This window comes from Salmo trutta, chromosome 9 (genome assembly GCF_901001165.1).
Source record: "Salmo trutta chromosome 9, fSalTru1.1, whole genome shotgun sequence".
Lineage (NCBI taxonomy): Eukaryota > Metazoa > Chordata > Actinopteri > Salmoniformes > Salmonidae > Salmo > Salmo trutta.
In genome coordinates this window covers 22,790,376-22,806,273 of record NC_042965.1, presented here as the reverse complement: position 1 = coordinate 22,806,273, position 15,898 = coordinate 22,790,376, and the positions used below count along the sequence as shown (strand labels likewise).

Sequence of the window (15,898 nt, the reverse complement as noted above, 5' to 3'; positions counted from 1 at the left end):
CTGGACAAACAGATGATGTGAAGAAAATATGGTATGAGGAGGAAAGAGGCAGGCAAAGAGAGAGACAGAAAGAGAGAGAGAGAGAGAGAGAAAGAGATACAGTGAGCGAGAGAGAGTGAAAGAGACAGAGAGAGAAAGAGAGCAAGGGAAAGAGACAGAGAGAGAAAGAGAGCGAGGGAAAGAGAGCAAGAGAGAAAAAAAGAAAGAGAGAAATAATGTGGAAAAGGTATGGACAGTACAGATATCGAGAGCTATGGAGCTAATGTGAAGGAGAGAGAGAGGGAGATGGTGTGAGACTATGTATGACAGCTGGCACAAGGCCCATGTTCATCTACACTCTGGTATACAACCTTTATTCCTCACTCCCATCCTGTGTTTGTGACTTTTTATATTCCCAGGCCTACCTTTCAGCACAGTTGTCCTGGCAACGGAAGACCGTCATTTTCTTGTAGTCAAAAAAGGACACTCCCCTGAGTGCTCTTTTCGCCGTGTTGTCTATATAGCAGCCGATGTAATTCGCTTTAAGAGAGAAGAACAAAACATTTCTCATAACAAATAAAAAATGCACAATTTAAGCAGAGCAATATTATGGGAGATAAGGGGGAGAGGCAATAATACAGTTTTGGGTAGAACATAAAGAAAATTGTAATTTAACAAGTTATTCCATAGCTTATGTGAGTAAAACATGCACATTTACAATAGTACATTTTCAATGGTTATTGCTTATCAATAGTCATGGTAAATTGTAGATTTAACAGAAAAAAAATGTATAAAAAAATTCTGTTGAGACATTCTGTATATTAGTAAAATAACTTTAAAGTCAAATCCAACATCATCATCCATCTGCTCCGTTCAATGCAGACATATTGAGGGCAACGTTGCTGCTCAAGGAATCAACAGCAGACGGGCATGTTTATTTATTTATATAGACACACAACCCCTTCTAGTGGCCTATTACTGCAACGACACTCAATACACTTCCTGACTTATTCAAAGTGAGTAGATAGGGAGGAGGTAAGGAGGGGGGAGGGAGGAAATTCTGGTAAGTCCTTCTGCAATGGGACTGGCTAATCCTCACCCTTCCTTCCTGCTCAAATAAAATAAAATTTTATTGGCCACATACACATATTTAGCATGTTATTGCGGGTGTAGGGAAATGCTTGCATTCCTAGATCCAACAGTGCAGTAGTATCTAACAATTCACAACAATACACACAAATCGAAAAGTAAAAGAATGGAATTAAAAAATATATACATATTAGATCGAGCAATGTCGGAGTGGCAATGACTGAAATACAGTAGAATAGAATACAGAATATACATATGAGATGAGTAAAGCAGTATGTCAACATTATTAAAGTGACTAGCATTCCATTATTAAAGTGACCAGTGATTCCAAGTCTATGTATATAGGACAGCAGCCTCTAAGTTGCAAGGTTAAATAACCGGGTGGTAGCCGGCTAGTGATGGCTATTTAACAATCTGATGGGCTTGGGATAGAAGCTGTTTATCAGACTCTCGGTCCCAGTTTTGATGCACCTGTATTGACTTCGCGTTCTGAATGATAGCTGAGTGAACAGGCCATGGCTCGGGTGGTTGATGTCCTTGATCTTTTTGGCCTTCCTGTGACATCGGATGCTGTAGGTGTCCTGGAGGGCAGGTAGTTTGCCCCCGGTGATGCGTTGGGCAGAACACACCACCCTCTGGAGAGCTCTGCCTTGGTACAGTTGCCATACCAGGCAGTAATACAGCCCAACAGGATGCTCTCAATTGTGCATCTGTAAACGTTTGTGAGGGTTTTAGGGGTTAAGACACATTTCTTCAGACTCCTGAGGTTGAAGAAATGTAGAGGAGCTGTTGCGTCTTCTTCACCACACTGTCTGTGTGGGGGGGGGGGGACCCTTTCAGATCGTCAGTGATGTGTACGCCGAGGAACTTGAAGCTTTCCACCTTCTCCTTCACCTTTTCCAGTCGATGTGGATAGGGGCGTGCTCACGCTGCTGTTTCCTGAAGTCCACGTTCAGCTCCTTTGTTTTGTTGACGTTGAGTGAGAGGGTACTTTCCTGGCACTACACTTCTAGGCCCCTCACCTCCTCCCTGTAGGCCGTCTCGTTGTTGTTGGTAATCAAGCCTACCACTGTAGTGTCATCTGCAAACTTGATGATTGAATTGGAGGCGTGCATGGCCACGCAGTCATGGGTGAACAGGGAATACAGGAGGGGGCTGAGCACATGCCCTTGTGGGGCCCCTGTGTTGAGGATCAGTGAAGTGGAGGTGTTGTTTCCTACCTTCACCACCTGGGTGCGGCGACGTCAGGAAGTCCAGGACCCGGTTTCACAGGGCGGGGTTCAGACCCGGGCGGTAAGCAAAGTGAAGTGGGTCTAGGGTAAGGTAGAAGTGATAGAAGAAGGTGTTTAGCTTGTCCGGACACATCGGTGTCCTCGGCGTGGTTGGTTTTCCCTTTGTTGTCCGCGTTTGTCTGTAGACCCTGCCACATATGTCTCGTATCTGAGCCGTTGAATTGCGACTCCACTTTGTCTCTGTACTGATGTTTTGCCTGTTTGATTGCCTTACGCAGTGAATAACTACACTGTTTGTATTCGGCCATATTCCCAGTCACAATGGTTAAAAACCGTTTAAAACATTTTTATTTAACCTTTATTTAAATGCGGTGGTTCGCGCATTCAGTTTTGCGCAAATGCTGCCATCTATCGACGGATTCTGGTTTGGATAGGTTTTAATAGTTACAGTGTACAACATCTCCTATACACTTCCTGATGAACTCAGTCACCATATCCGTGTATTCGTTGATGTTATTCTCAGAGGCTACCCGGAACATATTCCAGTCTGCTTGACCAAAACAATCTTGAAGCATGGATTCCGATTGGTCAGACCAGTGTTGAATAGACCTTCGTACCGGTACTTCTGTTTAAGTTTCTGCCTATAGGAAGGGAGGAGAAAAATGGAGTCATGAACAGATTTGCCAAAGGGAGGGCGGGGGAGGGCCTTGTAGGCATTTCGAAAACTTGAGTAGCAGTGGTCCAATGTTTTTCCAAAGCAAGTACTACAGTCAATGTGTTGGTAGCGTTTTCTTCAAATATGCTTTGTTAAAATCCACAGCTACAATAAATACAGCCTCAGGATATATGGTTTCCAGTTTGCATAAAGTCCAGTGTAGTTCTTTGAGGGCATCGGCTTGAGGGGGAATATTCACGTCTGTGACTATTATAGGTTGGGTGAACAAAAGTACTTGAGTTTCTGTATGTGATCACAATCACACCATGAGTAGTTAAGCATGAAGCATACACCCCGCCTTTCATCTCCCGGAGTGTTCTTTATTCCTGTCTGTGCGATGTACTGAGAACCCAGATGGCTGTATAGACGGGGACAGTATATCCCGAGAGAACCATGTTTCCGTGAAACAGAGTATGACACAATCCCTGATGTCTTTCTGGAAGGAGATCCTCGCCCTGAGCTCATCTACTTTATTATCCATAGACTGAACATTAGCGAGTGATATACTTGGTAGCGGTAGATGGTGTTCACGTCTCCTGAGTCAGACTAGAAGTCCACTCCGAATACCTCTTCTCTGCCAGCGATGTTTTGGAGCAGCCTCTGGAATAAGTTCAATTGTTCTGGGGGGGTACGAACAAAGGATCCTCCAACTCGGGAAAGTCGTATTCCTGGTGAGTTACCGCCGCAAAATTCTTTCCGGCTGTATGTAATAACACAAAAAACTCCGGGTTAATAATGTAAGAAATAACACACAAAAAACAAAATACTGCAAAGTTGCTTAGGAGCTAGAAGCAGAGCTGCCATATCTGTCGGAGCCATTTTCTGTGAGGTAGCATGTTGGGGGGGGGGGGTTGCACAATGCACGTCCTAACCCACCACATTATTGTAATGATATAAAAGGCGGTTGAGCGGCAGCATGTGGTGCTCTGTAGGTCCTGGGCAGTAATCTTCCTCCCAGACATGGTAACGGAGCGGACTGAGTATGATCACTAATCTGCTTTAGGACAAAGGGAAGCGGTGATTTAGCTCAACTGAACTGTGCTTCAATTGGGCTGATCTTCCGCCTTCCTTTTTTGTGCTTAGTTTATGAAATGAAATAATCAGCTCAGAAGCCAGTTGTTCAGGGAAGCAGAGATACACTCCCCTATGTATTTATTTGGACAGCAAAGTTAAACATTTTAATTTGTCTCTATACTCCAGCATTTTGCATATGAGAAAATGTTTCATATAATGCAACAGTACAAAAGGTCACCTTTAATTTGAAAGTATTTTCATACAGTACATATCTATTTTACCGTTTAGAAATTAAAGCACTTTATGTATCTAGTCCCTCGATTTGAATGTGTCATAAGTATTTGGACAAATTAACTTACAGTGTATTAAAGTAGTCAAAAGTTTAGTATTTGGTCCCATATTCCTATCACGCAATGACTACATCAAGCTTGTGACTCTACAAACTTGGAATTTGTTTTGGTTGTGTTTCGGATTATGTTGTGCCCAATAGAAATGAGTGATAAATATTGTGTCATTTTGGAGTCCCCTTTATAGTAAATCAAAATAGAATATGTTTCGGAAAACGTTTACATTAATGTGGATGCTGCCATAATTACGGATAATCATGAATGAATCGTGAATAATGAGTTAGAAAGTTACAAAGGCATAAATATCATACCTCCAAAAACTTGCACAAAAGGAACACTTGCTGTTCATTGACTACAGCTCAGCTTTCAACAACATTGTTTTTACACTGCTGCTCCTCGCTGTTTATTATCTATAGATAGTCACTTTACCCCTACCTACACTAATATTCAAAAGTTTGGGGTCACTTAGAAATTTCCTTGTCTTTGAAAGAAAACCAAATCTTTTGTCCATTAAAATAACTTAAAATTGATCAGAAATACAGTGTAGACATTGTTAATGTTGTAAATGACTATTGTAGCTGGAAACGGCAGATTTTTTTATGGAACATCTACATAGTCATTCAGAGGCCCATTATTAGCAACCATCACTCCTGTGTTCCAATGGCACGTTGTGTTAGCTAATCGAAGTTGATCATTTTAAAAGGCTAATTGATCATTAGAAAACCCTTTCGCAATTATGTTAGCACAAATGAAAACTGTTGTTCTGATGTAAGAAGCAATAAAACTGGCCTTCTTTAGACAATTTTTATTTATTTTATTTTTATTTCACCTTTATTTACCAGGTAGGTCAGTTGAGAACAAGTTCTCATTCACAACTGCGACCTGGCCAAGATAAAGCAAAGCAGTGCGACCAAAACAACAACACAGAGTTACACATAAACAAACGTACAGTCAATAACACAAAAGAAAAGAAAAATAGAAAAATCTATGTACAGTGTGTGCAAATGTAGAAGAGTAGGGAGGTAGGCAATAAATACGCCCTAGAGGCGAAAATAATTACAATTTAGCATTAATACTGGAGTGATAGATGTGCAGATGATGATGTGCAAGTAGAGATACTGGGGTGCAAACGAGCAAGAGGGTAAGTAATAATATGGGGATGAGGTAGTCGGGTGTGCTATTTACAGATTGCCTGTGTACAGGTACAGTGATCGGTAAGCTGCTCAGACAGCTGATGATTAAAGTTAGAGAGGGAGATATAAGACTTCAGCTTCAGAGATTTTTGCAATTCGTTCCAGTCATTGGTAGCAGAGAACTGGAAGGAAAGGCAGCCAAAGGATAGGTTGGCTTTGGGGATCACCAGTGCAATATACCTGCTGGAGTGCGTGCTACGGGTAGGTGTTGCTATGGTGACCAGTGAGCTGAGATAAGGCGGGGCTTTACCTAGACTTATAGATGACCTGGAGCCAGTCGGTTTGGCGACGGATATGTAGTGAGGGCCAGCCAATGAGAGTATACAGGTCGCAGTGGTGGGTAGTACAGTGGTGGAAAAAAGTATTTGATCCTCTGCTGATTTTGTACGTTTGCCCACTTACAAAGAACTTATCAGTCTATCATTTTTATGGTAGGTTTATTTGAACAGTGAGAGACAGAATAACAACAAAAAAATCCAGAAAAACGCATGTCAAAAATGTTATACATTGGTTTGCATTTTAATGAGGGAAATACGTTTTTGACCCCTCTGCAAAACATGACTTAGTACTTGGTGGCAAAACCCTTGTTGGCAATCACAGAGGTCAGACGTTTCTTGTAGTTGGTCACCAGGTTTGCACACATCTCAGGAGGGATTTTGTCCCACTCCTCCTTGCAGATCTTCTCCAAGTCATTAAGGTTTCGAGGCTGACGTTTGGCAACTCAAACCTTCAGCTCCCTCCACAGATTTTCTATGGGATTAAGGTCTGGAGACTGGCTAGGCCACTCCAGGACCTTAATGTGCTTCTTCTTGAGCCACTCCTTTGTTGCCTTGGCCGTGTGTTTTGGGTCATTGTCATGCTGGAATACCCATCCACAACCCATTTTCAATGCCCTGGCTGAGGGAAGGATGTTCTCACCCAAGATTTGATGGTACATGGCCCGGTCCATTGTCCCTTTGATGCGGTGAAGTTGTCCTGTCCCCTTAGCAGAAAAACACCCCCAAAGCATAATGTTTCCACCTCCATGTTTGACAGTGGAGATGGTGTTCTTGGGGTCATAGGCAGCATTCCTCCTCCTCCAAACACGGTGAGTTGAGTTGCTGCCAAAGAGCTCCATTTTGGTCTCATCTGACCACAACACTTTCACCAGTTGTCCTCTGAATCATTCAGATGTTCTTTGGCAAACTTCAGACGGGCATGTAAATGTATTCTTGAGCAGGGAAACCTTGCGGGCGCTGCAGGATTTCAGTCCTTGACGGCGTAGTGTGTTACCAATTGTTTTCTTGGTGACTATGGTCCCAGCTGCGTTGAGATCATTGACAAGATCCTCCCGTGTAGTTCTGGGCTGATTCCTCACCGTTCTCATGATCATTGCAACCCCACGAGGTGAGATCTTGCATGGAGCCCCAGGCCGAGGGATATTGACAGTTCTTTTGTGTTTCTTCCATTTGCGAATAATCGCACCAAATGTTGTCACCTTCTCACCAAGCTGCTTGGCGATGGTCTTGTAGCCCATTCCAGCCCATTCCAGCCTACAATCTTGTCCCTGACATCCTTGGAGAGCTCTTTGGTCTTGGCCATGGTGGAGAGTTTGGAATCTGATTGATTGATTGCTTCTGTAGACAGGTGTCTTTTTTACAGGTAACAAGCTCGGTTAGGAGCACTCCCTTTAAGAGTGTGCTCCTAATCTCAGCTCGTTACCTGTATAAAAGACACCTGGGAGCCAGAAATCTGATTGAGAGGGGGTCAAATACTTATTTCCCTCATTAAAATGCAAATCAATTTATAAAATTTTTGACATGCGTTTTTCTGGATATTTTTGTTGTTATTCTGTCTCTCACTGTTCAAATAAACCTACCATTAAAATTATAGACTGATCCTTTCTTTATCAGTTGGCAAACGTACAAAATCAGCAGGGGATCAAATACTTTTTCCTCCACTGTATATGGGGCTTTGGTGATAAAACGGATGGCACTGTGATAGACTACATCTAGTGTGCTGAGTAGAGTGTTGGGGGCTATTTTGTAAATGACATTGCCGAAGTTTACAGTCTAATCAGACACCTAGGTATTTGTAGTTGTCCATATATTCTAGGTCAGAACCATCCAGAGTAGTGATGCTAGTCGGGCGGGAGGGTGCGGGCAGCAATCGGTTGAAGAGCTTGCACTTAGTTTTACTAGCATTTAAAAGCAGTTGGAGGCCACGGAAGGAGCGTTGTATGGCGTTGAAGCTCGTTTGGAGGTTTGTTAGCACAGTGTCCAAAGATGGGCCAGATGTGTACAGAATGGTGTCATCTGCATAGAGGTGGATCAGAAAATCACCAGCAGCAAGAGCGACATCAGTGATATATACAGAGAAAAGAGTCGGCCCGAGAATTGAACCCTGTGGCACCCCCATAGAGACTGCCGGAGGTCTGGATAACAGGCCCTCCGATTTGACACATTGAACTCTATCTGAGAAGTAGTTGGTGAACCAGGCGAGGCAGTCATTTGAGAAGCCAAGGCTATTGAGTCTGCCGATAAGAATGCAGTGATTGACAGAGTCGAAAGCCTTGGCCAGGTCAATGAAGACGGCTGCACAGTACTGTCTTTTATCAATGGCGGTTAGGATATCGTTTAGGACCTTGAGCGTGGCTGAGGTGCACCCATGACCAGCTCGGAAAACAGATTGCATAGTGGAGAAGGTACGGTGGGATTCGAAATGGTTGGTGATCTGTTTATTAACTTGGCTTTAGAAGATTTTAGAAAGGCAGGGCAAGATGGATATAGGTCTATAACAGTTTGGGTCTAGAGTGTCTCCCCCTTTGAAGAGGGGGATGACCGCGGCAGCTTTCCAATCTTTAGAGATCTCAGATGATACGAAAGAGAAGTTGAATAGGCTAGTAATAGAGGTTGCAACAATTTCGGTGGAAAATTTTAGAAAGAGAGGGTCCAGATTGTCTAGCCCAGCTGATTTGTAGGGATCCAGATTTTGCCGTCCTTTCAGAACATCAGGGGGGGGGATCAAGTTGTTGCAGGGGGTGCTGAGATGTTGGCCGGGGTAGCGGTAGCCAGATGGAAAGCGTCGCCAGCCGTGGAAAAATGCTTATTGAAATGATCGATTATCGTAGATTTATCGGTAGTGACTGTGTTTCCTATGCTCTTATTCTCCATGGACTTTACAGTGTCCCAAAACTTTTTGGAATTAGTGCTACAGGAAGAAAACTTCTGTTTGAAAAAGCTAGCCTTAGCTTTCCTAACTGACTGAGTATATTGGTTCCTGACTTCCCTGAAAAGTTGCATATCGTGGGGGCTATTCGATGCTAATGCAGAACGCCACAGAATGTTTTTGTGCTGGTCAAGGGCAGTCAAGTCTGGGGTGAACCAAGGGCTATATCTGTTCTTAGTTCTACATTTTTTGAATGGGGCATGCTTATTTAAGATGGAGAGGAAAGCCCTTTTGAAGAGCATCCAGGCATCCTCTACTGACGGGATGAGGTCAATATCCTTCCAGGATACCCGGGCCAGGTCGAGTGGAAAGGCCTGCTCGCTGAAGTGTTTTAGGGAGCGTTTGACAGTGATGAGGGGTGGTCGTTTGACCGCGGACCCAGTACGCATGCAGGCAATGAGGCAGTGATCGCTGAGATCCTGGTTGAAGCAGATGTGTATTTAGAGGGCAGGTTGGTCAGGATGATATCTAAGCGGGTACCCATGGTTACGTATTTAGGGTTGTACCTGGTAGGTTCCTTGATGATTTGTGTGAGATTGAGTGCATCCAGCTTAGATTGTAGCACGGCCGGGGTGTTAAGCATATCCCAGTTTAGGTCACCTAACATTACGAGCTCTGAAGATAGACGGGGGGCAATCAATTCACATATGGTGTCCAGGGCATAACCGGGGGCCGAGGGGGGTCTATAACAAGCGGCAACGGTGAAAGACTTGTTTATGGAAAGGTGGATTTTTAAAAGTACAAGCTAGAATTGTTTGGGCGCAGACCTGGATAGTATGACCGAACTCTACAGGCTATCTCTGCAGTAGATTGCAACTCCGCCCCCTTTGGCAGTTCTACCTTGTCGGAAAAAGTTATAGTTAGGGATGGAAATTTCCTAAGCCAGGATTCAGAGTGGAGTGTGCTAAATCAGTGAATAAAACAAACTTAGGGAGGAGGCTTCTAATGTTAACATGCATGAAACCAATGCTTTTACGGTTACAGAAGTCAACAAATGAGAGCGCCTGGGGAATGGGAGTGGTGCTGGGGGCTGCAGGGCCTGGGTTAACCTCTACATCACCAGAGGAACAGAGGAGGACTAGGATAAGGGTACGGTTAAAGGCTGAAAGAACTGGTCGTCTAGTGCGTTTGGGACAGAGAGTAAAAGGAGCAGGTCTCTGGGCGCAGAAGAATAGATTCAAGGCATAATGTACAAACAAGGGGATGTGAGTACAGTGGAGATAAGCCTAGGCATTGAGTGATGATGAGAGAGGTTTTGTCTCTAGAGGCACCATTTAAGCCAGGTGCGGTCACCACATATGTGGGGGGTGGAACATAAGGGCTAGCTAAGGCATACTGAGCTGGGCTGGAGGCTCTACAGTGAAAGAAGACAAAAATTACTAGGCAAGGCATATTGACATTAGGGAGAGGAATGTGTAGCCGAGTGATCATAGGGTCCAGTGAGTAGCTAGGCGAGCTGGAGGCACGGCGATTCAGAGAGCTAGCAGGCCGGGGATAGCAGCAGGCTAGCAGATGGGCCTCAGGGGGACGTCGCAAAGGGAGAGCCTGTTGAAACCCCCTCGGACGGTTATGTCGGCAGACCAGTCGTGATGGATCGACGGGGCTCCATGTCGGCAGCAAAGGGTCCAGGCCAATTGGCAAAAGAGGTAATTGAAGCCCAGGGATTGCTTGATGGATCTCTTCAGCTAGCCGGGAGATGGGCCTAGTTCGAGGCTAGCTCCAGGTTAACTGGTGCTTGCGTCGGGACAGAGACATTAGACAGGAGTAGCCACTCGGATAGCAGCTAGCTAGCTGCAATGATCCAGTTGAAAAGGTTCAGAGCTTGCGGTAGGAATCCGGAGATGTGGTAGAGAAAAGCAGTCCGATATGATCTGGGTAGATATCGCGCTGTGGCTGGCAGTCCAAGTTAACGGTGATGACCGCTAGCAGTGGCTAACTAACTACTAGCTAGTAGCTAGTTAGCTGGCTAGCTACTGAAGAGGGTTCCGGTTCAAAAGTGTAAAAATAGCAGATCCATACCACATTGGATGAGGCCGGTTGCAGGAGAGTATGTTCAGTCGTAGGTGAGAAAATGAGATTAAAAATTGTAAAAATATATACGAAGAAAAACGATATTTACAAGGGACGGGACAAGACAATCAAAACAGACAACCCACTGCTACACCATCTTGGACTAGTGGAGTATCTGGAGCATCAGCATTTGTGGGTTCGATTACAAGCTCAAAATGGCCAGAAACAAAGTACTTTCTTCTGAAACTCGTCAGTCTATTCTTGTTCTGAGAAATGAAGATCTCGTACAACGCTGTGTACTAATCCCTTCACAGAACAGCGCAAACTGTCTCTAACCAGAATAGAAAGAGGAATGCTGATATTCCAGATACTCAACTAGTCTAAAGAAGGCCAGTAAATGTATGGAATTGCTTTCCTTCTTAATGCGTTTGAGCCAATCAGTTGTGTTGTGACAAGGTAGGCTGGTATACTGAATGTAGGGGTGGGTATACCTATTTGGTAAAAGACCTAGTCCATATTATGGCAAGAACATCCAACCTTGATAGAGAGCCCCATAGGGCGGCGCACAATTGTCCCAGCGTCATCCAGGTTTGACTGGGGTAGGCCGTCATTGTAAATAAGAATTTGTTCTTAACTAACTTGTCTAGTTAAATAAAGGTTAAATAAATAAAAAAAAATAAAAACCCAGCTCAAATAAGCTAAGAGAAATGACAGTCCATCGTTACTTTAAGACATGAAGGTCAATCAATTTGGAACATTTCTAAAACCTTGAAAGTTTCTTCAAGTGCAGTCGCAAAAACCATCAAGCGCTATGATGAAACTTGCTCTCATGAGGACCGCCACAGGAAAGGAAAACCCAAAGTTACCTCTGCTGCAGAGGATAAGTTCATTAGAGTAAACTGCACCTCTGAAATTGCAGCCCAAATAAATGCTTCACAGAGTTCAAGTAAAGGACACATCTCAACATCAACTGTTCAGAGGAGACTACGTGAATCAGGCCTTCATGGTCGATTTGCTGCAAAGAAACCACTACTAACAGACACCAATAAGAAGACAAGACTTGCTTGGGCCAAGAAACACAAGCAATGGACATTAGACCAATGGAAATGTGTCCTTTGGTCTGAAATCTGTCCTTTGGATGATCTGCTTCTCTGAGTTTGACGCCACAGTATCAGCTTACTGTCTCCACTCTCGTATCATGTTATTATCTGATCATATAATCTTGTTATATGTACAGTAATGCTCTGGCCTCATGAGGGATGTCAACACATAGCATTAATCTGTACTGGATAACAACAATACACTTGCTGGATTATTCCTTAAAACAGGGTAGATGAGGAGGTTGGATACAGTGTGTGTGTCAGACAGTGTGTGTGTTTTCTCTGTGTGTGTGCAGGTGTGCGCGTGCATGCGTGTGTCTATAGTGGGGAGCAGGTTGGGTGTGGCTGCTCTTGAAGAGAACATGACAAGGGCCTGGTACTGTGGGACAGAAGAGTCATGGATGAAAGGGAGCGGCGCTGCTTTGAAAGCACTAATCACGACGGCAGGTAGCCTAGCTCTTAGAGGGTTGTGCCAGTAACAGAAAGGCCGCTAGTTCTAATCCAATATGAAGAATCTGTCAATGTGCCATTGAGCAAGGCATTTAACCCTAATTGCTCCAGGGTCGCCATTGATAATGGCTGAGCTTGTTTGTGACCGCACTCTCCGAGTGTGTCTCAGGGGGAGTTGCAATATGAAAAAAGCACATTTCCAATTCACACATGCGTATAATACACACTTGTACATGAGTGAAATAGGACAAATATAAGCACCCACCAAATTATTATTATTATTATTATTATTATACATACTACGTAGAGATCTTTGAATCCGTAGCTCTATTACATGTACTACATAAAGCATGTTTGTGCTTCTCCCCATTCGAATGCCACAAAAACAATCACTGTGCAAATCAATTCCAATCAGGAAGTGCTTGTGCTTGTAATACATATTTCTCTAATGCATATTCTTACTATAAGTAGCTAGTTATCCTCGTACTACGAAGGATAATATTATATTTCTATGATTACACAGTTAACTGCTGTCCTCTGGTATAAATTCTACTATATACTTTATTGTCCAGTATGGGAAGTGTAAAGATCAATGTGGAGGATAACATGATTAGATGTGAGTGAATCAGGGCACTGTGCTGTGCTGCGCTGTGCTGTGCACTCCTGACACTGCCAGCTGTTCACAGCAGCCAGCCATGCGGAGTCCCAGGCTAAATGAATCTCCATCACTTTACTAAAGCTCAAGCCAGTTCTTTTTGGGAAAGGTTAATTGCCATGGACATGCTATATATGGCAAATGAAAACAAGCGGTGTAGGATTTTACCAAAGATCTATACTTAGAAACCTTCTGTTGGGAGTTGGAGCCCTTCAAACATCAGACTGGATTAGCCTAGTGGGCAGGTATGGAGACAATCCTCAAATTATTATTATACATATTTTTTTGGATTTTGTGGTTTGGTTCCAAGTCACTTGTCTGTGGCATCTGGGTACCTAGTAAATATATACAATGTCACACAAGGTGTTGCTAGGGATAGCTCTATGATATGGGTAAACGTATTTGGGGAAAACCTGCTATCACTGTGAGATGAATCTGTACGTTCTGAATATCACCCCAAATAACCATGCTTAATGGCCTGCTGGTGGGTATTGCCTGACTGTGGCTAAGGAGGACCAGGGTGGGTGGGACCACTGAACTAACTAAGCCTCTGGTTCTAGATCTCCCTGGGAGAGAGAGAGGAGTCACTCTGTTCACACAGGCTCTTTATCGCTCTGGAGAGGCATCACCTGAAGTGCCAATTACCTCTTAAATATACAATCACAATATCCAAGTAAATTAACCTTGAGCAACACTGAGTGTGAATGTGCATGTGCCTATCCACATGTGTCTGTGTGTATAATGGAATATAATATAATTCCATAATGAACAGCGAATACACAAGGTGAACTTTAGGTATGATAGTCACTAAAATTGTCAGTTTATTTCTTCAGGCTGTTTATTTCTTCAGGCTATCTATAAACAAAAATTAACTGTAGTCAGTGGTGTTTTTAAGAGATACTGATTGTTATGTGTAAAATCAAGTTAAGAGTCCCAACAGTACAAACCATGTAGGTACTATCCAACTAGTACATCTCGACATAAACTGTTAACTCACCCCGTCCGTCGTCCAGATCTTTGGCGTTGCGTCCTTTGAGGGCGCGGTTCCAGCTGCTTGTGTAGTCTCCTCCCCGGGCCCTCCAGTCATGGCTGTCCTTCCCAGCAGCTCCTTTCATCCATGGAGGGCCATACCTCCTCGGAGTGGGTCTGCGGTTCTCCTTGAACACCCTTCCCATCATCCCTACCCGCCGGCCGTCTGAGGAGGCCACCCTGTTCCCCATCTCAGACGCCACCAGAGGGTCCCGGCCCCCATTGGCCCCTGTGGAGTTGTCCCCTACGAAGCCAGAGTGCAGGAACACCAGGCTCCCGGCTGTCAGGTAGAGGAGGATGAAGGAGAAGAAGCGCACAGGTTTCCTCCGGAAGTAGCGCTGAATCTTCAGCAAAGGCCTAGCCATGCTGGCTCCACCTGCCGCTCAGTCACAACGTCCCAGAGAGACACAACCATAAAGCAGCAGGACAACAACCCTAAAGCTACTGAGAGGTCCAATCACACAGGAGAGAGAGCCACAATATAAAATCTCAATCCAATTCTGGGAAGGGACAAATAATGACCTATCAGGCTAAAACATACAACAAAGGTGTGTTGTGCTCCTGAGTGTGTGTGTGTATGGGATCTCTGCATGAGGTCTGTCCACACTCCTCGTGGAGGTGAGTGGGTGTGTGTGGAGCTGGAGAGTGTGTCTCCAGTGTGTGTCTCTCTACGTTCCCACTGAGAGAGCATCAGGAGGACAGAGAGCTGACGGTAGGGCCATGGCAGGAAAGGTGAGTGGCTCAGACAGAAAGACAATCACCGAAGCAGCATTACTTCTCTCTCGCTATCGACCTCTGGCTTGTGCCTCCCCGGCTCCACAGAGGCTCTTTCCCCCGCTGTGCAGATGGAAGAGGCTTTAATTCACTCTCTGAGCTGAGATCCTTGTGCCTTTGTGTGTCCATCCATTCACCGTGACGGTCTGTGAAGGAGGTCGAGGCTCGTCATCTGAAAGTATAATAAGACACATTAATCCTCTCTGTGGGCTCCTACAACACACACCACCTCCCCACCTCCTCAGCAACACTCAACCATCATGCACCAGAAGGTATAGAAAAAAACAAAAGCTTAACACAATCAAGGCAGAAGCAGTAGCAAACAGCACATTAGGGTGGATGAAAATCCTTGGGCTGTGGATGTTGTTTTCTTCAGTTCATAAACCCAATGTGGGTGGTCCTCTGTTCCAACCAGCTCTGAGCTCTACAGGCTTCTTTATCTCTGCTAAATGAAGCTGGAATAGCGCTGGAACTCTCTTCCGATTTCATGGTTGGGTAGAATATCCCTCTTGAAAATGAACATTTTACCTAGGCTACTTTACCCAATCCAAATGATCCCAGTATTACTCTCCAATAAGGTAATAAAGGATGTAAATGGATGGCTAAGTTCCTTTATATGGAGTAAACGCAAGCCAAGACTTAAGATGGCAATATTGCAGCTGCCAAATTCTATGGGTGGCTTGGATCTGCCCAATATCAGGCTCTATCAGTGGTGTGCCCACCTATGTTATATTTCAGACTGGATCACAAACAATGACTCCTCTATTTGGTTAGACATTGAGACTTCTCTTTCAAAATACCCTTTACAGGACCTTTTGTTTTTCACAAGTTTCAAGTCTGTAAAAGATCGCTGTAACAACCCCATTACACTTAACACACTCAAAGTATGGAGGTCAGTTCAACGTTTCCTGGGAAGGTCCAAACTAACCTCTGCTCTTACCCCAATTCTTAACAACCCAGATTTTGTCCCAGGATTGCTGGATGCTGGCTTTAACGTTTGGCTTAATAAGGGCATACGCAGACTAAATGACTTATTTGCGGATACGATTTTATTGTCATTTGAGCAGATGGTCGAGAAATATCAACTCCCAAAGCAGGACTTTT

At 44.3% G+C, this 15,898-nt stretch overlaps 1 protein-coding gene across 5 annotated transcripts in view; it reads right to left on the bottom strand.

Moving 5' to 3' along the window:
* LOC115200206 (WSC domain-containing protein 2) overlaps positions 1-15,898 on the bottom strand; it is a 97,532-nt gene that overhangs the window by 23,661 nt on the left and 57,973 nt on the right. For all 5 annotated transcript variants that reach the window (XM_029763066.1, XM_029763065.1, XM_029763064.1 and 2 more), the window contains 2 exons: positions 13,989-14,966; positions 405-519 (listed from right to left, as the gene is read on the bottom strand). In XM_029763066.1, coding sequence (XP_029618926.1) covers positions 405-519; positions 13,989-14,385 — 512 coding nt within the window. In that variant the 5' untranslated portion in view covers positions 14,386-14,966. The remainder of the gene's footprint in view (positions 1-404; positions 520-13,988; positions 14,967-15,898) is intronic.